The following is a 26,402-nucleotide window of genomic DNA, read 5'->3' as shown; positions in this document are numbered from 1 at the left end:
AAAGATTTTACCCAAAACGCTAAGTGCGGGAGGCAAAGCCAGATATACGAACATCCCGCAACTCTAACCTCTAATAGCTCCTTCGTGGCAGGCGGGACACCAGCCCAGCGAAGAAATGAAAGCGCTAGAACTGGGGCCTTTGTGTGGGGCGGGGCATTTCTGGCTGAGATCAGATTTCTGGCGTCAGCTCCACCCACGCGTCAACTCCCTCTAGGAAACATCTTTATTCGACTTCCTCTCATCCAGGCCGCACCTCTTGCCCCAATTCCCTCACAGCATCTCTCGGTACTGTGTTTCATTAACCCCACAGTCATTTTCCCACTCCCTACTAAGGGCCGCAGTTTTAAGAGTTACTGCCGCGTCACCTTAGCAACCATGTCTCTAATGGCCGCCGGAAGAGACTACGATCACGTGCTCCCTGAACGTCCGGATTTGTAACGTGACTTCCGGTTGTCAGAATTTCCCCAGACGCGGCGACTGCCGGGGAGGAAAAGCTGTGTGGCCCGAGGTCGCCGTGGCCCCAGGGGTGGTGGGCTCCGGGTGGGCTCTTCTCATCCTGCCCCGTCTGCGATGCATCCGCGGCGCCCGGACGGATTCGATGGCTTGGGCTATCGGAGTGGTGCCCGGGATGAGCAGGGCTTTGGCGGCGCTTTCCCTGCAAGGTCCTTCAGCTCCGCGTCGGACCTGAGCCACTGGGTGACAACCCCCCCAGACATCCCGGGTAGCCGCAACCTGCACTGGGGCGAGAAGAGCCCGCCCTACGGTGTGCCCGCCCCCTCCACCCCGCTCGAGGGCCCAGCAGAGGAACCCTTTCCCCGCGGCGGCGGCGGCGGCGTGCCCGGGCAGAGCAGCGGTGAGGGACCTGGGGCGCACGGTAGGGGCGGGTGGAGTGGGGAGCCGCAGCACGGGTCCTGCAGACCCCGGAAGCCGCGCGGAGGGTCCCGCCTCCCGGGCCTCCCGACCTATCGCGCGCCACACCCTCTGCTCTCCTTTAGTCCTCTGCCCCTGAAGCGGGCCTCCTCCCGCTTCTTTACACCAATGTTTTCTCCGGGATCACCTCCAAAAGAAGACGACTGACTTAACTGTGGTCTGCATGGTAGGATTTCGGAGGGTTTTGGCATATTACATTCCATGACCTGAATCAAGAAAGACGGAAATGGTTTACTGTTTATTGGGAATCATGTGAAAAATACCTAATTGACCAACAGCTATATTTCCTTGAAATGTGGAAGGAAAGAGAAATATTTCCAGCAAAGGCAGTCTTGGGCTCAAATCTGCCTCTACCACTCTTAAAAGCTGAGAGACTTTCTTAACCTCTGTGATTTCTTAGTGTTCTCATCTTTAAGGTGTGTAGAAGAATAACTCAGGGTTTTATAAGTGTCAAAACAATGAGGTGTGAGTAATGCCTAGTACAGTATGGAGCACACAGCAGGCTAAAAGTGTATCTTTCCTTTTTCCATTTACTCATAGTAATTGTATCTGTTCTAGATCCCCAAACTACCCCTGTATTTTCGCACCTCCTGCTTTCTTTCTCTGACGTAACTCCACTGAAAAGTCAAAATCACTAAGAGACTTTCAAGATAAGTCTTTGGAATCAAGACATAATTATTCTCTGTAGCATGTCAAAAGACTTGTTTTAATTTCAACACTGTATGATCTAGATATTGTCAACAGCTGCTGTATTCGTAAAATAGAAATAATGCCTGCATCTTCCCATTCTCCTGAAATTGTTAAAATAATAGATTACATCCTTAAATATTATGTATATTCCAGACATAAATTGTATTCTCATTTCTTTGATTTCGACTTGGAAATACAGTAATATTTATTTGATTTGGGTTACTGGGAGGAATAGACTTCAAATGTCATCCAGTGAGGATAGATGGAGGAGGATCAGTGACTTACTCAGTGTCATACAGTTAGTTTTTTCACTCTGTCTAGTTTTTTTTTTTTCTACAGGTCCCAGAAGGAGTGCTGGAAAGTTATAAATGATTGAAAACACATGTACGATTGCTACACAGTTACCTTCTTAGGCAGTAAAGCTGATGTTTTTATCTTTTCATAATGTATGCTTTGGTGGTTACAATGAGGAGGAGCTCTTAATAACCAGGGTTTTGTGGGGTTTTTTTGCAGCAGTTTAGAGGCTGGTGAATAACTGCAAAGAGGATAGAAGCCTGAGAGACTTACACAGTTAACAATAGTAAACCTTCCTAACACCTTCCAGAAAATGTCAGTGGTATTTTCTGTTAATATTAGCAGATGACCTGTACACACACAAAAAGGGAAAAGCTGAAAGAAGGAAAGTATCTTAATTGGGCAAAAGAAGCTTCTTTCTACCTTGCACGTTTTTCAAGGCAATAGTGAACCAAGTGGTTTCCCCAGAGACTGTTTACGTGACCTTGTTCTGTCTGTCAGGGAATAGTGAGGGCATTACTTCATTCAAAAGAGCAGAGATGAGAGGGAGGGATTGGAGAAGAGAGGGGAGAGAGAAAAGAGGATGAGAGAAAAATTATCCCTTGTGAATATTGTATTATAGCTGAAATTTAATGTCTGGTCTCTTGGGGTTGTGATATTTCACCATTATGATTTTCCAATTAAGTTTTCCAATTTCCAATTAAGTAGAAAAAGGTTTTATTTTCTGTTTTGACATATGCATAGGAATTTTCCAGCTGTAAACTCTTCTAATAAGACTATAGATATGCCATCAGCTATAGTGCATATGGACGCAGTAGTCTATCACCGAGACCTAATTAAGCAGCTACTATCAAAGTATTTAAAACTTGGGGAAATAGAGAAGAGAGCCTTATTTACCCATTTCAGTTACCCTAAGTGCTCTTTCAATTTAATAATTTTCATGGGTATTTTTGCTTGCAACTAGTGGCTTAACATAGATGCTCTCCATCAGTAACAGTGAAGGACGAATTTTACAACATGGGAGGTAAAGTTGGTGAAAGTATCAGTCAGAGTCTTCTCTTCTCTAGAAAAAATTTTAAATTATTTGTAGTCAGAAGTTGAAAACTGGTAGCCCTTAGATTCTACCTGCAAACGTGTTTGATTTGGTCCACACAACATTTTAACGCTTTTTAAAATAGTTGCTAGTATTTTAAGATTGGAAGATGCTATATAAAAATGAGAATATCTCTTTAGAAAAATCACAGCTTTGAAACCTTGGACTCAGAGTCCCATGTGGCAACAATGGATTGGAGCTGAAAAGCAGTTGGGCCTTTAGAAGGTCTACACCTTGCAACTTGCCACAAGCCTCCACAGAGCTCTTCACTTCCTCAGATGGCCTCTCTGGCCCCTATGAGAATTTGATTTTGGTACATGGAGTTTAAATGAATATCATGTTAAAAAGAAAATACTTTTTGTTGTTTTCACAGTAAACCTAAATAATGGTTATGAGTAACCTTATTCCTTCTGTTTTAGAACAGCTGAATAGATTTGCTGGATTTGGTATTGGACTTGCAAGGTAATTTTGTCTAAAGATTTTTAATTCAAGTTTTTATTTAAAGTTCTTTCTTTAATTTATAATGTTAGGTAATTAGTATTGCTTTCTTTAGAGCAGTAGTTAAAATATTGAAAAATATCTTGCAGAAAAAATTTATTATTTAAAATCGATAACTTGATTTTTTTTCCCAGTAAGGATAGAGAATAGTCATTCAATTTTATAAACACAAAATAATTTTGTAAGGAATATTGTAAGAAGTTTCATGTATCTATCCAAAGAATAAAATAAAATCTAATCTTGTCTCCCAAAAAAAAGTAATTGTGCATTGAACCTTTTTGCTGAACATTAGAATTATAACAAGATATTTAGCAACATGGCATCTAGGTTTTACTTACATGATCGTTAAAATCCATATAACTTAAGTGCAAAGTACATCAAAACCAAAATTTACAGAATTTATAGGGCAGATGGCCCTTCTGATAGGAACTTTGTTCATAGGACATCCTCTGAAAGAAATGGAAAGGGGCATTAAATTGTCTAGGAAAGAAGTTTTCCATATCAGGCATACAAGATGTAGTTTCATCTTTATACTGTATATATTAATATTATATATGTTGTTGCTTTTGCTTACCAGTTTGCGAATCTGGCTTTAGTTTTTTTCGTATTGAATCTTGTTATTGGTACAGTGATTTGCAAACATGTCTAGACATTTGAAAACTTTTTTTTTTAATTTTAAGAAAAATGCATAATGTAAATAATGCATGATTCTTCAAGAATAAATTCAGATTTATATGTGTTGTAAATTAAATGTTATAAATTATTATTTTATAGTCTTTTTACAGAAAATGTACTGGCCCATCCCTGCATTGTTCTACGCCGCCAATGTCAGGTAAATGTACTTTCTATGATTTTCTAAACAGTAATCCTAACCCTGATTTGAAGTACAGACCTCAGATAAATGACTGAGACCATGTAACCATTATCCTATGTGACATTCACCAAAATCTATATCAGTTCTCAAACTTTTTGGTCTTTGAAAGCTCTTAAGTCTTAAATATTATTGAGGTCTCCAAAAAACAATTGTTTATATGGATTATATCTATCAATATTTGCCATTTCAGAACCCCAAACTGGAAAAATTTATGCATACATATATATATATATATATATGTTTAATTCATTAAAATATTAATAAACTCATTAGATACTGACATAAATAGCCTTTTTATGAAAAATCACTATTACTTTTTTGAAAATACCTTTAATGTCTGGCATAATAGAAGGCAGCCAGATTTTCACATCTGCTTCTATAGTCAATTTGTTGCAACACTTTGTTTTTGAAAGAAACAAGAGGTAATTGGCAGATATTCTTCTTTGATACTACACCAAAACTCAATAAGCAGTAACTTTTTGAAAGTTATTTGCAATGTGAAATCTGAAACTACGTCAATCAACTTTTTATACTCTGTTACATTAAAAGCTATTCATTTGTACTTCATGTTGAATAGATTTTTTGTGTGTGTGGTACGCGGGCCTCTCACTGTTGTGGCCTCTCCCGTTGCGGAGCACAGGCTCCGGACGCGCAGGCTTAGCGGCCATGGCTCACGGGCCTAGCCGCTCCGCGGCATGTGGGATCTTCCCGGACTGGGGCACAAACCCGTGACCCCTGCATCGGCACGTGCACTCTCAACCACTGCGCCACCAGGGAAGCCCTCAGGTTTATTTATAGTAATCCTTTAGCCAGGGCTGTCCTGAGAGCACTCTAGATAAAGTCTCTTCCTCCTAGTAAGTGTTACTAGTCTATTTATCTGAAGATCCCATTGACAAAGAGATTAACCTGGGACTCTCAACCACTGTGCCACCAGGGAAGCCCTTGAATAGTTTTTTTACGTGTGCATGCTTCTGTTACATCATGCATTGATTAATTGAAAAATACTGATTTACTGAATTATATAGATCATCTAAATGTTATGACATTTGATTTTACAGTATCAAAAGACCACCGTCACTAAAATCACTACCAGTCTCACCAGAAAAGCGTTTCAGTTTTCATACGATCTTGATAGTGGATATAGGTTTTCCAGAATTATAATTTTTGCTTGTAAGCTCAAATTTATCATTGGCAACAAATACTGTTGTTGTTGTTTAATCAACAAGCCCACTTTGTTCAGTTTTAAAAACATGTTATCCCAAATGTGAATAACTATATTCTGTTAGTTTTTCCAGAAAAAAATGGTGATCCATGAAAAAAGTGGTTAGTTCAGGCTCACAACTCCATCGGACAAGTTCTTTTCCTTATGACAGTCATCTTCATTACGCAACACACAAAATATTAATGAGAAAGATGATGTGTACTCAAGAGTCAGCATTTTATAAAATAAATGTGTCTTACTGCTTCACCAAGGGCATTCTTTAGGGCAAGTGGCTTTTGCCTCTTTATAAGTGAGTCGGATAAAGAATACAATAAGTACAAAAATATAGTTCGGTGCCACTGCCTTCATGCATGCTACGGAGTGAGTAATTTTACCCACCATTGCTTTTGCAGTATTACTGAAAATGTCAACACAGTAAAAAAGGCAGATGATGCCTTAGTATCAAGAAAATAATTTTGAACTTGTCAATCCCCTGAAAGGGTAATGAGGCCCTTGAGGGCTAGTGGACCACACTGGCAAAAGCTCCTATAATATAACTTATCTTCTTTGAAAATTGAGTTAGACAAGATAGAAATAGTTAAAAATTAAGCTGTTTATGCTTAGCACCAAAAAGTACGCATAAAGAGAGAAACAGCTATTTAAATAGCCCTAACAGTGTTATGTACGTTAGAAAAGTGAATTTCAGGCATATATTTTACATTGTGACAATATCACATTTTGATCCAGTGTATACTTCTATATAAGTAACTTTTTAAAATGTTTTAGCAAATAATACCTTCAGAATGTATGATGCATTCTGATACTTTCTTTTTTATTATTTCACTTAATAAGTATTAGTTCTGACCCCCATACTGATTTCATAATTTGCCAATTGTTTGTAGCTTGTTATTGCTTGCCATTGGTAGACAGGAATCTGCTGTTCCCTGAGTTCTTCGTGGTTCCTGTTTGTTAATGGCATGAGCATTTTGCCACACTGAATGTAATTCTGGTGTTTAAGGAAACATAAATATCAAATACCAAGGCCCTCTTTATTATATATTCTACATTACTATGTATATCACACATTGGTCTTCAGGGCTATATTTGTACAACCTCATGTACTGTACTTTTAAGTTATTTAAAGCACTTTCAAGAGTAATTTTGCTTATGTGTAATTTATGCTGACTTTAGAATTGAACTTTCATTTATGCTATGACTCACTGTATCCTTCATGACTTTATTTCTTAACAAGACAATAACAGAAAATAATCATGAAATATCTTTTTTACAGGTTAATTACCATGCTCGGCATTATCATCTCACTCCATTTACAGTCATCAATATTATGTACAGCTTCAACAAAACTCAGGTGAGAATTAGTCTGTACATTCTATTAAAGTTATTTGTAATGTGCCATTTTGCCTTAGTAATAATTAAAGCAACAATAATTCCTTTTAGTTATTAAAGATATTGTACCTCTTATACTAAAACTAACTTAACATGATAATGACATCTTCTTGATATCACTGAATAATCAGTAAATTCACACCTTTGCCAAAATTAATTAAATATTAGGGGTATTTAATTCATATTAGAGATAATTAATTGGAGTGTTTATCTTCACCTAAATGTAGGCCACCCAACAAATGTTAAAATAATGATAGGACTTACTTTAGTTGTAGTTCTTTACTAAAATGTCCTTTTGAATAATGCCTTACTGGAAAATATCAGTAAACATTTAATATCAAGTTTTATTAAGACCTTTTTTTGGTTTCTTTTTTAGGCATTAACAGAAATAACCATAAATTTTTTCATTTTAGGGACCAAGGGCTCTTTGGAAAGGAATGGGAAGTACATTTATTGTTCAGGGAGTCACACTTGGAGCAGAGGGAATAATCAGTGAATTCACACCTTTACCGAGGTACCTTTTTGGCATTTTCTCAGATTAACTTCATATTAAATATATGACAGAATATGATAGTTGCTAAAAATACCTTGAATTTGAAAACTTGCCTGAAGTAGCTAAGAGAAGAAACTGAGAATAAATAATTAATTATATCTTATGGAATTAGTATGTGATAAAGAAAATGCTTCCTGGTCTAATATCTGTTGAGCTCTTTCAGCTCCTACTGCTATATATCAACAATTATCAGCTAAGGAACAAACCTGAGTATGTGAGCAATTCCTGTTATTTAAGTGGCTAGCTTGGTGAAGGAGACACATGTAAGCAAATTTTACTACATCGTGATTAGTGTCGTAATTAAACAAACCCCTTTCAGAGTGCAGGGGACACCGCGTGGATTTATTGGCAGAGATTTTTTTAGCCTGAAATCTGAGCTAGATCTGGAATTATGAGTAGGAAATAACTTGGCAGAGAAGGAGAGCAAGTAGAGGTCACAGCATGCCCAATTTTATGGAAGTTGGAAGGTCCAGGTGATAAGTGTCTTGTGCTTAGAATATTGGGCATGTGTGAAGTAGAATAACGTGAAAAGAGGCTGAGGTGCTAGACTAAAGCATGGTTCTGCCTTTGTAAGTGACTTAGGCTTTATTGTCAATGGAGTTGGGAATTTAAGGGGGAGATTGTTTCTTTTTGTTTAATATATGGTTTCTTTGATCAAGGATTTCTCAAGTGGCAGTGTTTTTTTAAAACATGGAGTGTTGTAGACAGAGACTTATGGAGAACTGTTACAGTAATCTAGGCCAGACGGAGAAGGGTCTGAACTATGGAGTAGAACAGAAGGGAGGAGCTGTATAAACATTTCTTAAGTATAATAGATAACTGGTGATAGATTGGGAATGGGATTATGGGAGAGTGAATTAGCAGCAGTGACAGATTTCTAGATTGGAATTGAGTTGGAGAATTTATAAAGAAGAGTAAGTTGGAGTCGGAAAGAACATAAGGAATGTAACTGTTAATAAATGAAGTTTGAGGGACTTCCCTGGTGGTCCAGTGGTTAAGAATCCGCCTTCCAATGCAGGGTACGCGGGTTCGATCCCTGGTCAGGGAACTAAGATCCCACATGCTGTGGGGCAACTGAGCCCGCGTGCTGCAACTACTGAGCCCACGTACACTAGAGCCCGAGCATTACAATTAGAGAGAAGCCCGCACGCCACAACGAGAGATGCCTGCGCACTGCAACAAAGATCCTGCATGCTGCCAACTAAGACCTGATGAAGCCAAATAAACAAATAAATAAATATTTTTGGATAAATAAAGTTTGAGATTCATGCAAGACATTTAGGGGGACATGCCTAGTAGTGGTTGGAACTGTGGATCAGAGTCTCAGAGACAATTTAAAGCTGGAGGCATAGCTTTGAATGTTGTGGCACAAAAATGGCAGTTGAAGCTTTAGGATGGATGAATTTCCCTAAGGAGGACGTGTAGACTAGATGACAGAGAGTGGACCAAGGACAGAATCCTGGGCGATGTGTGAGTGCACGTGTGTGTGGGGGGCGGGGGGGGCGGGTAGGAGAGGTAATAGAGGGGAGTAGTAAGAGATGTTCACAAAAAAAAATTAACAAGAGCAGTAAGCTGTAGGACAGTGGTGGCCTGCTAGCCAAGAGAGGAGAATCAGAATTGTAGATTCTTTTGGAGGGAGAGGGTAGAGAAATTGGAATGTTTGATTATGGGTATATTTTTTCTCTCTGAAACAGGATACAGGTGAAAGAAGGATGAGTACTGGGGTGGTTTAGATAGAGTATAAGAACAATGATAGACATTTGAGACAGTCACAGCTATGAGTAACAGAAAGGGGACCTTACAAGGAATACATGAAAATAATGTTAAGAGTTAATGTTGAAGATCATAAATTTGTTTAGGTGCTATTTGGCAGGACTCTGGGATTTTCTGTATCAACCGTAAGTCCCAGGGATGGAGTTAAAGACCGAGTGGTTTGTTATTCCAAAATTGGCAGGGTGAATTTTTTGGATTGACAAGGAAGTGTGAGGTAGTTGAAGGTGCAGCCACTAGCATCTCAATCTGAGAATCAGTCTTTGTAGGGAAGGAAGTAAAGGCAGAAGAGACTGATATCAGGCTTTTTGCCAGTGTGATTGCTTTCAAAGGACCACATAGCTTTGAAGTTCCTTTAACACAGCTTTGCTGAGTGTTACAGAGAAAACAAAAAATGTTTTGTCAGCTAAGTTTCTCCTCTCATACTTAAAAAAATCTGAATTTCTGCCCTTGGCTAACTTTATTCACCCCATTGTTTTTCATATCACGGATAAGATCAAAACTTAGTACTTGTCATCAAATGTTCTTGAAGTTCTCCCACAAACACAAAATTCTATAAAAAATTAACAAAATTCAGTAATTTCTGTACGGCAAAGAGTAAAGAATTCTGTATTTGCAGTCAGAACACTGTTGGTCCTGACTATTCCACTTTTTAGTTCTGGGACCTTAGGCAAGTAACACCATTTCTCTAAAGCAGAGATGAAGCAGTAACTTTAACTTCAGGTTGAAGGGAAGGTAAAAGAGAAATGAGAATGAGAGGGCACAAAATTTTGTTAAATTTTATTATCTAACTTTCTTACTCTGTAGACATACAGACACATCAGTCGTGTGGGTATGTATTGTCTGTTGGTCGTCTTGAATCTTATTAAAGACAGAAAAGGTTATCTTTGTGGTATTCTACTTGGGTTAAATTTTTGTGGTAAATCTCACTCATTACTTCATTTATTTATTTAGCTCATACTTCCTGAGTCCCTACTATGTGCTAGGTTCTGTGCTAGAAATCAGGTATATAGTGAGGAGAAGAAACAAAAGGTACCTGTGACCATGAAACTTTGGATCTAGTGTAAGGGACATATGTTAAGTAAAATAATCCCCCTAATGAATGAATAATTACAAACTGAGGCTTGTTCTCTAAAAGAAAAGAATATGGTTCTGTGACAGTATTAGAGTGTTAGGAACAGTGTCCCTAATAAAATGACAGTTAAGCTGAGATCTGAAAGGCATTCAGGAGACACAGACCAGTTGGTGCACAGGCAATGAGGCAGGGGGAATGTGGAGAATTCCTGTAATTGAGGGAAGGCTCATAGGGTTTGAGCTCAGAGAGCAGGATGGAGAGCAAGAGCCAATCTGCGCTTGGCCTTGTAGGCCACTTGAAGAATACTGAGAAGTTTTAAGCAGGAGTCAATGACATGATCAGATTTGTTTCTAAAGGGTCATTGTAAGTGGAGATAAAAAGATTGCAGGAGGACCAAAGTAGAGAAAAGGATACATGTTCATAAGCTATCACCATCTAGGTGAGAAATATGGTAACTAGGACTAGGATGGTATCTTTTGAGATGGATGTAAATAGATGATATTGAGATATATTTAGGTAAAATTGATGGAACTTGGTGATGGATTAAAGTTGGTTGATGATAGACAAGGTGTCGAGGATGACTTCTAGGATTTTGGTTCGTGTAACTAGATGTCAAATAAAGCCATTCTCAGACATACAGTGTAAACATTTTTTTTTTTAATTCTAACTTATTTGGGCAAGGTTGACTTTTCTTGGGGGAAAACAAAGTCATAGCAGACACAGTATTAAAGCAGAAACCCAAAGCATTTCACAGAAGTTACCACTTGAGGAGGATAAGCTCTAGAGTCTCTGAGACTGAGGTTCACGGTGATCACTAGGTACAATAGGTGAGACAGTCTGGATTCACCAGTATTTTTTTATACTGATTATGATCACATCTGAATTTGTGATCTGATCACATTATAGTTTCTCAGTATTTATTACTTTAAAAAAAAATGTATAAAGCCCAGGATCATCATCTGTGATCTCTTTCTTTATCTACTGTTCAGATCCCTCCTAAATCCTTCCCCAAACCTTCCCCCAGGTGGAGTGAGTTAGACTTTGTGTTGCTCTACCCTGAAGTACCCTTTCCTTTCATGTGGCATTTCTCAAATCATTAACATAAGGAGCACCTCTAACCAAGGCTACCTGTATAGTTCAGTCTCTCACAGAATCCATTTAGTTGAACTCCAGCTTAGTTTGACTCATCTCACATTTGTAGTTGTACCAGTACTGTTTTACTGTTTTCTCCTCATGTTGTCTGTTTCTCCTAATGACTCCTCTGAATTCACTGACTTAAACACATTCCATTTTAAATACAATGAACTCTTTCTCCAATTCAATAGATTTCCTTTCTGATTAAGTTCTCAATTAGGAAACAGTAAAAGGGTCTAAGAGTAAGAAAGAAAAGTTATAAGTTTGATTTTGGACAAGTTCATTTTGACACAGAGAGAAGTCTAAACTGAAGATAATAGATTTGGGAGGTTCTGAAGCATCATCTTGGGTAAGATTGCCTGGGGAAGGAATGTAACTTATATAGTAAGCAAAGAACAGGGCTTGAGCCTTTAGGAACTCCAGAATAGGTTGCTGAGTTCAGAAAAATGCCCCTGCAAAGGAGTCAAAAGTAGAGACCAGAAGAGAGGAGAAAAACCAGAAGAGTATGGGATAGTGGAATACAGGGGCAGGGAGTGCTTCCAGAAGGAGGGAAGAACACAAGTGCATGTTGGCTGCTGAAAGGTCAAATAAGGCACAACCTTAAAATGCCTATTTGATTTAGTGATGTGGAGGTCATGGGGACCTTGGCAAGAGCTGTTTTCATAGAATAATAGGGTAGAAGCCAATTTGGAATGGGTTCAGGGTGAGTGGGAAGCTAGGACATGGAAATAGCAAGTTTAGACAGTCCTCTGTGAAGAGGGGAGATGAAGAGAAGGAGCTGGAAGATGAGGGGCTTGGGTTACATTGAGGGAAGATTTTTTTTTTTTTAAGAGGGCAGTTTGAGCACGGGAAAATAAGAGGCAATGGAAAGTAGACTGTATAAATAGAGCGTTATTTAAAAATTCTATTGCTTTTGTGTATTGATTATGCATGGAAGTATGTGTGTTAGTCTGTCAAATGGAAAACTTTGATAAAAAGTAAGTCACTTCACTTAATTTTGTTGCTCATTTGAAGGGCAGTTTTTGCTTGTGAAAATAGCGAGTTAAATATATATTTTGGTATTTGATGATGAAATATAAAAAGGTTTAATCACAAGTAGATTTTTACACTACCCTTTTTCCTGAAGCATTTAAATATGCTAATTTAAATTTCTAGAGCTGTGGCAATAAGTTTTACACATTTTATAAAGGAGTAGAAAGCAGATACCAGGAAGAGCGCCTCAGGGCTTTTTTTATACTTGATTCTAAATTTCTTTTTTCACTCTTTTTACCTTAATCCTAATAATCTTATGAACCGGCCGCAGTAATTAGTATTCAAAGGAAAGGTGGCCCAGTCCTTACAGAAATGCAGGTCACAGACCCATCTATCCATAATGTTAATGGAGTGCACAAACTTAATGTCATAATAACCTGTGGTAATCCTTTCTGAGGCCATAGTAAGAGTAATAGCAGTGCCCAGAAAATTTCCAAAACTTTTAGCATATTTTGTTTTATAATCATAAAGTCACTGTCAGTAAGTTAAGTAGCCTAATCTTTTTTTACAATTTTCGTCTTAATCATTAAATGTCATTCCAGCTGTATTTTTCGATAGTTGTTCAGGCCTCATATAGTATTCTGGTATTAATTTAATCAGAATGTGATGAATCAGAGATGGTTGTTCTGTTGTCTAAGAGTTTCTCTGCAGACCTTTCAGTCTCCTAGAAAAATGTAGAAAAGTTCACATACCACCCATGCCATAAGTGTACTGAGTTTGTTTTTAGAGCACTTACATTATCAGTGATTAATTTCCTTTACCTTTTTAGTATAAAATATATTCCTTTGTCTCCTTATGATTGTCATACTTACTCATTTCAAATAGAAAATGTTTTTCTCAGGTTCCTGCTGTGGCCATGGTACATGGGTGCCAATGTCATCGGGGAGCAGGTGGCAGCCAGTCTCCCCTTTATTTTACATTTTCCTTTTCTCTGTTACTCTGCCTTCCTCCCTCCCCTCCCCTCCCTTCCATCCCCTCTGTCTGCCTTTTCATTCCCCCCCCTCCACCGCCTCCCTTTTACTTTCCCTTTTATTCTCCATGTTCTTTTCTCCTTTTTGACTTTTCTCTTGATATAACTTTCTCCCTTTTTGTTCTTCATTCAGCTTGCCTCTCTTCTTTTTCTCCTCTCTTTTCTGGTTTCCAAAGGTAACCTAAATAGTAGGAAGCACGCAGTCCTAGACCTTGGTTCCAGACCTGGCATTCTGCCTCTCTCCTTTGATCTTTTTTACATCTTTATTAGAGTATAATTGCTTTACAATGGTGTGTTAGTTTCTGCTTTATAACAAAGTGAATCAGTTATACATATACATATGTTCCCATGTCTCTTCCCTCTTGTGTCTCCCTCCCTCCCACCCTTCCTATCCCACCCCTCCAGGCGGTCACAAAGCACTGAGCTGATCTCCCTGTGCTATGCGGCTGCTTCCCACTAGCTATCTACCTTACATTTGGTAGTGTATATATGTCCATGCCTCTCTCTCGCTTTGTCACAGCTTACCCTTCCCCCTCCCCATATCCTCAAGTCCATTCTCTAGTAGGTCTGTGTCTTTATTCCCATCTTACCCCTAGGTTCTTCATGACATTTTTTTTCCTTAAATTCCATATATATGTGTTAGCAAACAGTGTTTGTCTTTCTCTTTCTGACTTACTTCACTCTGTATGACAGACTCGAGGTCTATCCACCTCATTACAAATAGCTCAATTTCGTTTCTTTTTATGGCTGAGTAATATTCCATTGTATATATGTGCCACATCTTCTTTATCCATTCATCCGATGATGGACACTTAGGTTGTTTCCATCTCTGGGCTATTGTAAATAGAGCTGCAATGAACATTTTGGTACATGACTCTTTTTGAATTATGGTTTTCTCAGGGTATATGCCCACCTGTGATCTTTTTGACCTTTATTTTTCTCATAAGTAAAAGAAATAGGACAGTACCTGCTCTGCTTATCTCACAGGATTCCTTCTTGTATCAAATGAGATGAGAGGCAGTACAGGCAGATAGTATAGACTTCAAGTCATACGGACCATGGTTTAGACCAAGTTGCACCGCTAACTAGTTGCATGGCTTTGGGTAAGTTATGAACCATCTCTGAGCCGATTTCCTCATCTATGAAATTGGGGGTTATAGGTTCATTGTGAGGGTTAGAAGTAATTTATGCAGAGTGCTTTGCACAATGCCTGGCATATAGTAGGAGCTAAAAAAGATAATAGAATATAATAAAGGTCACAAAAGTAATGTCATCTCAATAAGTAAAGGCACTTTGAAAATTAGGGGCTATACAAATGTATGTGTCATTCTGAATTACAGTTACTTAATTTTGTTTTGTTTTCTAATTCTCATTCTTACATACATTTTAAAGCTTTTTTTATTCCTTTATCCTATTTTATTGTTTACCTTTCTCTTCCCCATCGATTGTTTTCCTCAGTCTATCATTTTTGCATCTTATCTAATGTCTCATGTTCATTTTTATAGTCAGTTATAACTCTTCCTTCTCTGTCATCCCCTTTTGTCAGCACATACAGAAAGACCTTCTATGTTTTTTCTCTTTTCAACCCACTGTAATTGTTTGACGGGTCCCAAAAAGGAAAATGTTCATCATGAGAATATATTTCTCCTACAGATTAAAAAAAATTAAAAATTGATTACTTTTTTTAAAGCTTAAGCTAATTCAAGATATTTTAGAAAACATGGCTTTTACTTTATTTATTTTTTAGGGAGATTTCACATAAATGGAATCCTAAACAAATAGGAGAACACCTTCTACTGAAATCGTAAGTATCAAAAGCAGCATTTATATTGAAATATATATCCATTTTTTATAGTGTTAGAACTGAAAAAAAGCTTATTAAATAAACAAAGTGAAGGAAAATAGAGCAATGAAATATTTGTGGGACTAGAACTTAATCAGAAAAGTAACATAGAATTTAGGAATAAAATTCTGAAATATATGTTATCTTCTAATTTGAAAGGCTAAAATCACAACCTAATTTTTCTTTGTGTTCTTAGGAAGTTAACAGAGATCTTCAACTTATTAAACCTGAATTGCCAGGAAAATTATTACTCTTATTATTATCATTATTCTCTTAGTAAGCAGACATACAAATTTATATTTGTATGGTGATGAGTAAACTCAAACAAAACCTTAGTGTCATTAAAATGTAGTCCTAAAGGCACTTAGTGACTTTACAACACTGACCATTTTTATAGATTAGAATTTTACTCTTCACTTTTTAATTTTTTTTGAAGATTGGGAATTGGAAACCCCCCAGCTTGCTGGCTCCCTCTGTGGGACATTCCAGCACATTATTACTTAGTGATGTTCCATTCACCTTGAAAACCACTACTTGCCAGGACCTGGCCCATAGGGTTAGGTAAGTCCCACCTTGACATTATTTTAAATAACTATATTTTGCAGGCTTGCAAAGTTGTAATATTACTATGTCTAAATAGTGGCAATAGGAGGCAACTTTGCAAAGCTGTACAATATTGTTTTTTAATAATAAAAGGGGACTTCACTTACCATGGAAGACTGGCTTAGCTCTGCTGGGTGGGAAATCTGGGAATGGATAATGATAATAGATAGGACAATAGCAGAACAGTAGCCTTGTTGAGATATCACTAAAAAGGCAAGCAATGGAATGGATCCCTCAACCTAAATTTTAGGTATCAGATTTACAGGCTACATTAGCTATGTGCAGGTAGACGTCCAAACAGTGAATCATAAACAAGCCTACATTTTACTGCTTTAAAATAATTTTCTTTACAGGCTGTCACTGTGTTATTATTAATACTTAATTTTTCATCTCTAATTGTTGAGTAAAGCATCTTATGTTACAGGTCTCCGAAGTATCTTTAGGCTATAGGTATTAATAGTTAAAAACCTTGAAGATATTATTCAAGCTTGAGTATAAATTATGTTGATGTATTAATGTAGATATTAAAAAATTAGTGGAAGCATCTTGTTTCAGTATACTGATAAGTTTGTTTTAATTTCTACAGCCTAACTTATATAGTGGCAATGCCTTTTTATTCAGCAAGTCTAATCGAAACAGTACAGGTGAGCTATTTTTTCCTGTTTTTTTAAAATTAAAAATGTTGTTGGAATATTCAGTATATTGTGTATGTCTGATAGTATAACAGAAAAATTTAAGACAGTATCCTTCTAAAAAAATTATTTTTTCTCAGATACCATACATATATCAAAGATTATACTAGGCACATTTCTGGTGTGTCTGTTTCCTTTGCAAATTTACTTCCCACTTTTAATTCTCTTTATCCCTTACACAGGCAGCTGTACTCTTCATTCAGATATCTCAGAAACCAGCCTATGACCTTCTCTGAATACAAAAAAATCTATAGGGTTGTTTTTTGTTTTTGTTTTTTTCTCCAACTTTTTAATAACTCAAATAGTTATGGCTTATCAGACAATAAATTACTAATTACCTGAACATAAAACATGATGGATAATCATCCTTACAGTGAGAAGGTAGTCCCCATAGGTAGTCTACTAACAGCATTCTTTTTAAATATGCCTTTTAAGGAACATTTGATGCTATGGTGTTTAGTATATACTACAAAGCGAAAGCAGTCTCCTGCTAGCATTTTAAATTGTTTCACTATTTCTAACCACATGGTGGCACTTCAAGTACATTGAATTAATGTACTTTCTCACATACCGTTCCTGCATTTAAAACTGTGAGAGAGCTAGCTTAACTTTACCCTGTACACAAAATCCAACTAACTGTCTACCACCTGTCTTCTGTCTCCAACATCAGATCCTCTAGCATATTATTTTCTTTGTCATAATCAGCGCTTATGAGTTTCCTCTCTATAAAACCTCACTGGATCAGCCTTTCCTTTTCTAATTACTCTTTTCCACTTAATTGCTTTTCTGGCCATATCGTTTTTCTTTTCTTTTCTTTTCTTTTCTTTTTAAAGGCAGAAAAAAACTTTATTCGTGCATAAACTCGTAATGACCCCACCTTCCTGCACAACTTTAGAAACATTGACTTATTACAATACAAATTGGACCAAATGGTGAAGGAACTCCAAAACCATCACAGACCTTTCTCGCTTCACTACACAGTGCAGTGGAGCACGGCACAAATTGAGGAAGGAAGTCCTTTATGTGTTTTCACATTTACCTGCTTGCCTTCAAACCCCAGGGCAGAGATTCGGTTGGGGGTGGATTGGGGGCAGAACCTATTGTTGATTTTTTATGTGTTTATTTTTGAGAATTATTAACTGAAGTTAACATCTTGCTACCCAAATATTGTCTCCTATCCCCTTGCATTTGGCAATGTGAAAGGATACAACCTTTGTGTGGGGCTGCAGTTTACAGAATTATCACTTTATGACATAGCCTCATTTTATAGACAAGGGGAAAAAAATAGCAGGAAGATAATTATTGAAGGAAAAAAAAATGAAACAGTGTGATATATTGGGGAAAAACAAGTTTTAGCTTTATGGAGACCCATATCACAGTCACATTTCTCTACTTAAATTAGACCTGTGACTTTAAGCAGATGTCCTAACCTTTTTTAAATCTTAATTTTCTCACACATAAAATGGGAATAGTATTTTATTAACTGAATTATAAAAATTAAGTGAATTATTTATGTAAAGTGCCCAGCTCACTATATGTTCATTTTGTTTTGTTTTTTTAACCCAAATGCCCTGTTTTTTTTCTGCCCCAGGTTCCACCCGCTGACCGCCTCCTTTTGACTCCTTTTGTCTGATTTTCTAGTTCTCTTTTTTTTCCTTCAATTTCTACTCTCTTGAACATACTCCTTTTCTTTTAGTAACCTCTTACCATCTCTTCTCCTGTAGCTCCAAGGCACAATACTTGACCGTCTCTGCTTTGTGTCCCATATTCACTGTCCTGGAGAACTCATTTACTTGCATGAATCCTTTTAACTCTCACCTTTATATGAATCTAAAAATTACAAAAGTCTTGATTTTCATATTTCTTTCATCCTTCATAACCAATCAGCCATCATGCCTTCTCAGTTCTAACTTCAGGGAGTATCTGAGATTGTCTGCTCCTCCCCACCGATAGGCCACCATTCTCTTTCCTTCTTGTTACATCAGCTTCTTTCTCCCTACCATGTTCAGTGGTTTTTTGCCTGTCTGGGGAGCTCAGATCTCTTTGAGAACAGTCTTTCCCTTGAAAAATACACATGTGTATATAGATCTCCTAAAGAACACCACCATTCTTCAATATGAACTTCCTAGTGATCTGTTGTCTTTACTAAGAATCTTTGTTCTGTTTCCTGCATTTTAAAGTCCATTCTACATATTCATGCAAGATTAGTGTTCTTAAATTGCAGTGCTTATATCCTTTTGCTGATTAAGGATCCACGTTGACTCATATTCTCGAAGATCAATTTCAGACTTCTCAGCATAGTATTAAATCAAGGTTTTTACTGACTTTACCTTTCAGCTAATCTTTCTTAACTGCTAATTTTTTTAAAAAGCTCATTTTAAATTTTAAAATTTTAAATAAATGAATTAAATTCATTTATTGAGTGCTAACCTATATCAGGCACTGTTATAGACCCTGGGGATAACATAGCAAACAAAAAACTTTCTGCCCTCATGGCACTTACATTCCTGTGGGGAAGATGGACATAAACAAGATAAACAAAAGGATACTTCATGGTGCTAAGTGCTAAAAAATAAAACAAGGAAATGAAATAAGATGTGTAATGGGTAGCAAGGGATGTTACTATTTTTTTAAGATCAGGAAAGTTCTCAGAAGCAAAAGTCATTTGAGTAAAGGTCTGAACATAAGAACTACATGGATATTTGGGAGAAGAACATTCTAAGCAGAGGGAAAGCAAGTGCAAAGGCCCTGAGGTAGGATTATATCTTCCGTGTTTGAGGAGCAAAAAGAAGGCCAATACAGTTGAAGCTGACTAAGGAAGGGAGAACAAGAGGAGATGAGGTCTGAGAGGTAAGAGGGAGAGAGATCACACAGGACACTAAATATCACTGTAATAATTTGGCTTTACTTTGAGGGAGATGGAAAGTCTTTGGTAGGTTTGAGCGAAGAGTGACATGATCTAACTTGTGTCTTTAATAGGATCTGTTTGGCTGCTGTATTAAAAATAAACTGGACTGGGAAGGGGGCCAGAGGCAGGTAAATGGATTAGGTTAGGTGAGCTCATTTTAGTCTCATGGTTTTAAATATGTTTTCTTCACTGTAAACTCTCACATTTGTACGTGCAGCTCAGACCTTTTCCTTGTAGTCTAGGTTATAAACTCCACTTGGAGTTTACACCTTAGACTTAACATTTCTGAATTCTTGATCTTCTCCCCCAAATTGCTACCCCAGGAATATTGTCCAACTCAGTAAAAGGCACTGCTATTCTTACACTTCCTCTGGCCAACAGCTTTGAGGTCATCCTTGTCTTCTCTTTTTCACACCCCAAATCAAATCTACCAGTAATTCCTATTGGCTATAATTTTAGGATAAAAGCACAGTTGCAGCATTTTATTTCCTTTGCTACCTGCTAGTCCAATCCACCATCATATCTTTAACTGGTTTCTCAGCCTCTGCTCTCATTCTCCTCTACACAACAGCCAGTATAACATAAATTGTATCTTACCCATCTTATGCTTAAAACCAACTAGTCACTTCCCATCTGACTGGAGGCCAAGTTCTGCACAGTGGCATGGTATGGCCCCTGACTACCTTTTTAACTTCATTTTTTGCTGTTCTCTTCTTCAGTCGTTGCTCCAGCCAAATTGGCCTCTTAGTTGTTCCTTTTCTGCCTGTCCATGCCTCTGTAACCAGTATCACAAACTTCCTTATACATATCCCCATAATTGTAAAAAAGCAGAGACAATGCAGATGATAATGACTCACGTTTATTGAGTGTGTTCTGGGTACCAGGCCTTTTTTCATTTAATCCTCCCAGCAACTCTGTGCATAAAAGGTAGGTAGGCCTAATTCCATTTTTATAGAACAGTAAACTGACTCAGGAGAAGTTAAGCAAGTTGCCCATGGTCACATGACCAGTAAGTACATAATGGAGGTGGGTTTTAAAGCAATGCTTAAGAACTCCAAGCACTGTGCTACTTCTTCAATATCATGTACAATATTTGTTGCTTTTCAAAATGTGTCCTAAGGAGGTTCTTGAGGGTGGGGAAACCAGGTGTGTCACCCTCCACATCTCTTCTTGTTTCCCTCCCCCAATAAGAATAGCTCCCAGCTTCACTGCTATCTGTCCTGTGAAATTTTATTTGAAAAAAGAATCTAATGCCTAGATAACATTTGAAGTTTGCAAACCATTGATGTTTTTCCTCTTTAGTCAGAAAATTAGGATTTAAAAGGGACCTAGAAAGAATCCTTCTTTGTGGCAGAATAAGCAGATGTTAACTTTTACTCATTTCATCATTTTCATTTCAGAGTGAGATAATTCGAGACAATACTGGAATTTTGGAATGTATTAAAGAAGGAATTGGAAGAGTGATAGGCTTGGGAGTGCCTCACAGCAAACGACTACTTCCGCTTCTTTCCTTGATCTTCCCTACGGTGCTGCATGGGGTTCTTCATTACATCATCAGCTCAGTCATTCAGAAGATTGTCCTGCTAATTCTAAAGAGAAAGACTTACAATAGCCACCTAGCTGAGAGCACTAGCCCCGTGCAGAGTATGTTGGATGCTTATTTTCCAGAGCTTATTGCTAACTTTGCTGCCAGTCTTTGCTCTGATGTTATACTTTACCCACTGGAAACAGTTTTGCACCGCCTTCACATTCAAGGAACACGCACAATAATTGACAATACAGACCTTGGCTATGAAGTGCTTCCAATTAATACACAGTATGAGGGAATGAGAGACTGTATCAATACCATAAGGCAGGAAGAAGGAATGCTTGGTTTTTATAAAGGGTTTGGTGCTGTCGTAATACAGTACACGCTGCACGCAGCTGTTTTACAGATTACCAAGATTATTTACTCTACTCTTCTTCAAAATAGTGTTTGAGATTTAGATTCCTGGTTAGTCTGAAAGACATCATCTGGATACTTCGTTATGAAATTATGAGGGATAAGAGTGAAATACTGTTGGTGGGAAATGGATTAGAAAGTGAAACTGGTAGAAAAAGTCCATGCTGATTATATTGACTCTTCACTTTTTAAAAAGGTTATTGGTATATATTTTGGATTCAAAGTATTCCAAATTTGAAAACTGAATAAAGACACTCATATGAATTAAATTCTAGCTAGTGTAGCACTAATGCTGAACTAAAAATGATCTCGGGAAGAAGCAAAGTTTTGTCAGCAAACTGAAAACAAAATTTCATATGACTTTACTGTTTATTACATGTTTAGTTCACCTTCTAGATTGATATTGGTATGTCATTCTTAATACAGTGTATAGTAGCAGGAGGTCATAGTTTACCTTTAAGCAAATAAGTTATGTTATCAGTAACCCGGACAAGAAAGATTAGATCTGGCAATCTGTAAACAGGAGCTGAGGGTTTTAAATTGCACTGTCCTTGTATAACTTTAATGGCTGTACATTTATTCTATAAAGCCACTTACATGCATACATACAACTTGGAATTGCCTTCATCCCTACAAATTTTCCACTCTTAGAACAGCTTACTGTATAAAATGCAGTTATGTATTTTCTGCTTGAATATCAGAACAAAATATTAAAAGCCAAGGTACCCCAAAGATTTAAGGCAAACAGCTTACTTGTCCATATGCAAACCCACCGTTTCAGTGCCAGCAACTTAGAATTTGTCATATGTTTATAAAGTTTGATTTGCTTATCTAGCCTTATGAATCATCAGACTGTTTTTAGAACCACTCTTAACAGAGATAGAATATAAAATAATCATGACAACTGTTCCTGCTTCCACATTTACAAATTGTGTACTAAAGTGAATATCACTTGCCATTCGTTTCTGAATGACTTGACTTAGAGGAGACACGATTAAAATTCACCTGGGAATTTGTGCCTCTTGCCTTCCATATAGTCATCATTAAATGATGGCTTCAATTTTTATTTTCTTTTAGTTTTTGTTCATAGTTTCATTCTGCAAACTAGATATACATAAAAGGAAATACAGGTTTATCCTTATCACCTTTTATTGAAACTTGTTTGGATGAATACTGATGAAAAATAGAAACCTTAACGGAAGTTTGTCCTTGGTTTTTATGGGTGATGAAAAGAAGTAAATTTCAACAAATAATAAGCAAAAAAGTTGGTCATCAGTTTAATAAAAAAATTCTGTCTGTCCCTAAATTGAATTTGGTGGGTGAGGCTTTTCATATAGTAAAATGATATGCATTTGATTAATCCATCATTAAATGTTTTAAAGTTTCATTTCCTCATGTGAATGATCAGTTTTACTAGGAACCATTTAGCACACTGAAGTACAGTGACTTTGCACTGATGTTGTCCAACCTAGAATGCAGGTTCTATTTTACTGAGACCTATTTTACTTACTAAATGTCAGCGAAATGGTTACTTTTTGTGATTAATAATGTTGGAACCAAAAATTGACATCCAAAAAGTGTGAAACAATACATTTGTGGCAACTCTCTCTACTATCTTGTGTATGTGTGGTTTTTTTTTAATGACTAAAACATGTAAGTTTTCCATTTTTCCATTCCACCATGAGGGAGAAAATAAAATTAAACACAAGTTGTACTCGTTCAGATTATGGTTTACCTTGTCCAGTTTACAGCACTTAAGTTGTTCTCATTGCTTTTGAATTAATAAGTAAATTTTTAGATGTTTATAATATGTCCAACTTCCTAAAAACCTTTCATTTTTATTACAATTGAAGGTAGTTTCAGACAAGAGTAAACTTCTGAAAATTTCAAGTTTCAGAAAATTTCTAGAAGAACAGAATCTGAATGGAATCAAGTATCTACTAGTGAAAATATGGGATCCTTTAGCTAATTACTAGATATTTCAAGATTATTTTATGAAAGTTATGAAGATTCAGTTATATAAATCTGTCTCGTGGAATCATTTACAAGACTGATAGGCTGAACCACATACAAGTAGGTTGGTCTTATTTTCTGTCTCTTTGGAGAAAGAATACAAATTAATATTAAAACTAAAATTGATTGGGAGATTGGGATTGACAAATATACACTAGTATGTATAAAATAGATAACTAATAAGAACCTGCTGTATAAAAAAAATAAAATTCAAAAAAAACCTAAAATTGAAAGGCGGCAAGTAAAATACTAATTTTTTTAGTACCACTCCAAATTAGTTGAAATATAAAAAATCCTTAAAATTCAAGCACTTAAATGCCGGCCAGATATGTTTAACTGAATTTAGAAAGGAATAAGCAAAATAAACATTAGACATGCTCTTTCCCTTTTAAAATTGCTCTATTTCTTTAGCATATAGGTGCCAAAATCAAATACCTATGGGCTATATTTCTTAAGATGATAATAGCTTAGAATAACATTTTTAATTCAGTATGATTAATAGTATCATGAGTAAGAGTCTATTAAAATGTTCCACAGTCCCAGTGATCCACTTACATAAGCTAAATGTGGGCCATGGAGCTGAAGTATGATATACTTGCCTTACATTGTTGGGTCTCTTAACTTGAGTTAAATAGTCTGAAAGCAATGGAATTAAAAACTGAAATACCTGGTAAATATTAACTTACTATGTTAAGTGAATTTATGAATTGATTTACCAAATCTGTTTATAAATCCCTTTCCTTCGAGAGACTCTATTTTATGGTTTCCAGAAAAATAATCTCTAAGTTTACATAATTTAAGCCTCCAAACTCCAGCACTAGATGTTATAATTATGAAATAGTAAAAAAACAAACTAATTTCAAAATGGTTACGGATTGTGGAGTTTGATAGCCAGTGTTTTCAGAAGTAAAACTGAGAGGCAAGAGGTCTTGCTCATTTTGCATACGTGCTTGCCTGCTCACAGCTGTCTTTTCAGCACTGTGTTTGTTATAACCCCACAAAGCATTCACTAACTGACTAGGCACAAACACTTCAGTATTTCCATGTATTCATACATATGCTCAGAAAATAAAAGAAAACACATGGCTTTTTGTTTTTTTCAAATGAGATTGTGGAGGATGTTTACCCTCGGTTTGCATACTGGGAGGTCTTGAAAAGATAGCCAGGTTTGAATTAATTATTTTTAATAATATATAAGCAAAGAAAATCTCCATGGTAACAACTGACATTGCATCAGAATTTAAGTGATACTTAACTTCGGCATTTCTGGTTTCTCTACTCTTTCAAGTAGTTATACATTTCTCTCCCTTTCCTTCTCTCTGTCTCATATAAACTGGATATATAATGTCTTTTGAGTCACTGATTATCACTGATATGCTACCAAGCTGTATAATAGAGTAACAAAAACTTGTGATTTGACAATGAATTTTATACAGTATTACCTCAGCTAGAAGAGGTGTGTTGTCTGTATTTTAAGTTTTTGTCTCACTGGTACTTTAAGTGTTTTCAGTAAATTGTGTAATATGAAAAGGTTAAATAAAATGTTGAAATAAAATCACTAATTTTCTCTTACTGATGCTAGAGAACTACTAAGGCTGGTGGTGTAGGTGTTCAGAATATGTCCCCCCAAAATATGCTGTGTTGGCATATTGATTATTTTGTATTAATGGTGCTTGAGAAACAGCAGGTGCAAAAGGACACTCTGACCCTCCTTTGTTCCCCTGAAAGCAAATTGCCCATGTGAAAGGTAGCCTCCCTGTACCAGAAGAGAGAATTTAGGGCTGAGAAAACTGTATAGATAAACCTTGTTACTTCTTCACCATTTACTACCCCACCACAAACCCCTCTGCCTATCAATTCTTCACAAATTTACTGTTTCTTCGTCTAAACGTTATAAAAGCTTTCAGCTCCGGTTCCCTTCTTTGAATCTCATTTTATGGGGATCCGGTACATACAAAATTAAATTTGTCTCCTGTTAACCTGTCTCATGTCAATTAAGTTATTAGACCAGCCAAAGACCTAGAAGGGAAGAAGGGGAGATTTTTCTACACCTACAGGGGTAAAAGAAAAGTTCACTTTTGTAGGTACAGATGAAGATCAAGAAAAAAATACAAAGTTAAATTTTTTGCCCATCATTTAGAAAATCATTCTGATGTAACTGTGATGTGTACAAAACAAGTAACATATTTCCTTACATAAGGTTGCCTATGTATCATCTCTGGTATTACACAGTCCCATATTTGGTCCTTACAACGGTCCTCAGGCAATTTTCTGAGTAGTGCTGTTTAGGGAAGAAATAGATATAAATGGGCATTGATAGATGCCATTGATAGATATAAGTGGGCATTGCTTGAAAACACTAAGGAAATCAAAAAAACCCTTCAGCCACCTAGGGCTAAGAAGAACAGTTGAGACATGTAAGAAACCCCCTAAAGACAGGGAGGAAAAGCCAGCGAGATGGTTTCTTTGGGAAGTTAGGGCATTCCAAAGTGGTCATGTATACTAGGGAATTTAGAAAGCCACTCACATACCCAGGACAGGACACGTTCTCAGAAAAGAACTGAGAAGACCCTGAACTTTCACTACTGGATAATCTAAAAACTCAGTATAAGCAGGAAGTGAAAGTTGAGGCAAAGTTGTAAAGAGCCTGGCTAAGGTTTAAAGGGGTGCCCCAATACAGAGCCAATCCACCAAGTTAAGCAACAAACTAAATACAAAGCCAGAAATCAAACCTAGGTCTGGTAATCTAGTTCAGTGTCCTACCATAATGGGACCTCTCAGAGTCAGGAATAGCTGGTCTAATAATATCTGCCCTTTAGGAAAAGAACAATGACTAACATTTACTGAGCACTTAGTATCATACCCAGATCATTAAGAACT

The 26,402-nt window shown here is 36.8% G+C and overlaps 1 protein-coding gene across 3 annotated transcripts; it reads left to right on the top strand.

Moving 5' to 3' along the window:
* The first annotated feature begins 445 nt into the window (after positions 1-445).
* SLC25A46 (solute carrier family 25 member 46) lies at positions 446-25,080 on the top strand. 3 transcript variants are annotated; one of them, XM_032627814.1, is made up of 9 exons: positions 479-853; positions 3,427-3,469; positions 4,280-4,337; positions 6,872-6,949; positions 7,401-7,501; positions 15,269-15,325; positions 16,554-16,611; positions 19,639-19,695; positions 20,968-25,080. In XM_032627814.1, exons 1-9 carry the CDS (start codon positions 571-573, stop codon positions 21,544-21,546), a joined length of 1,314 nt encoding a protein of 437 aa, XP_032483705.1. In that variant the 5' UTR covers positions 479-570; the 3' UTR covers positions 21,547-25,080. The 3 variants fall into 3 exon arrangements, with proteins under 3 accessions (XP_032483706.1, XP_032483707.1, XP_032483705.1); XM_032627815.1 differs by lacking the exon at positions 19,639-19,695 and having other exon boundaries at positions 446-853; XM_032627816.1 differs by lacking the exon at positions 19,639-19,695 and having other exon boundaries at positions 467-853; positions 1,960-3,469.
* The last annotated feature ends 1,322 nt before the right edge of the window (positions 25,081-26,402 follow it).

This window comes from Phocoena sinus, chromosome 3 (genome assembly GCF_008692025.1).
Source record: "Phocoena sinus isolate mPhoSin1 chromosome 3, mPhoSin1.pri, whole genome shotgun sequence".
Lineage (NCBI taxonomy): Eukaryota > Metazoa > Chordata > Mammalia > Artiodactyla > Phocoenidae > Phocoena > Phocoena sinus.
The sequence above is the reverse complement of the archived record's forward strand: the minus strand, read 5'-3'. Positions and strand labels throughout refer to the sequence as shown.

What these genes read in the sequence shown, in the direction of transcription:
- SLC25A46 (XM_032627814.1), top strand. Translation starts at nt 571, where the DNA reads ATGCATCCGCGGCGCCCGGACGGATTCGATGGCTTGGGCTATCGGAGT. An exon ending in TTCTACGCCGCCAATGTCAG is followed by an intron (nt 4,338 to 6,871) that starts GTAAATGTACTT and finishes TCTTTTTTACAG; the next exon opens with GTTAATTACCATGCTCGGCA. An exon ending in GGGAAGGGGGCCAGAGGCAG is followed by an intron (nt 19,696 to 20,967) that starts GTAAATGGATTA and finishes TTTTCATTTCAG; the next exon opens with AGTGAGATAATTCGAGACAA.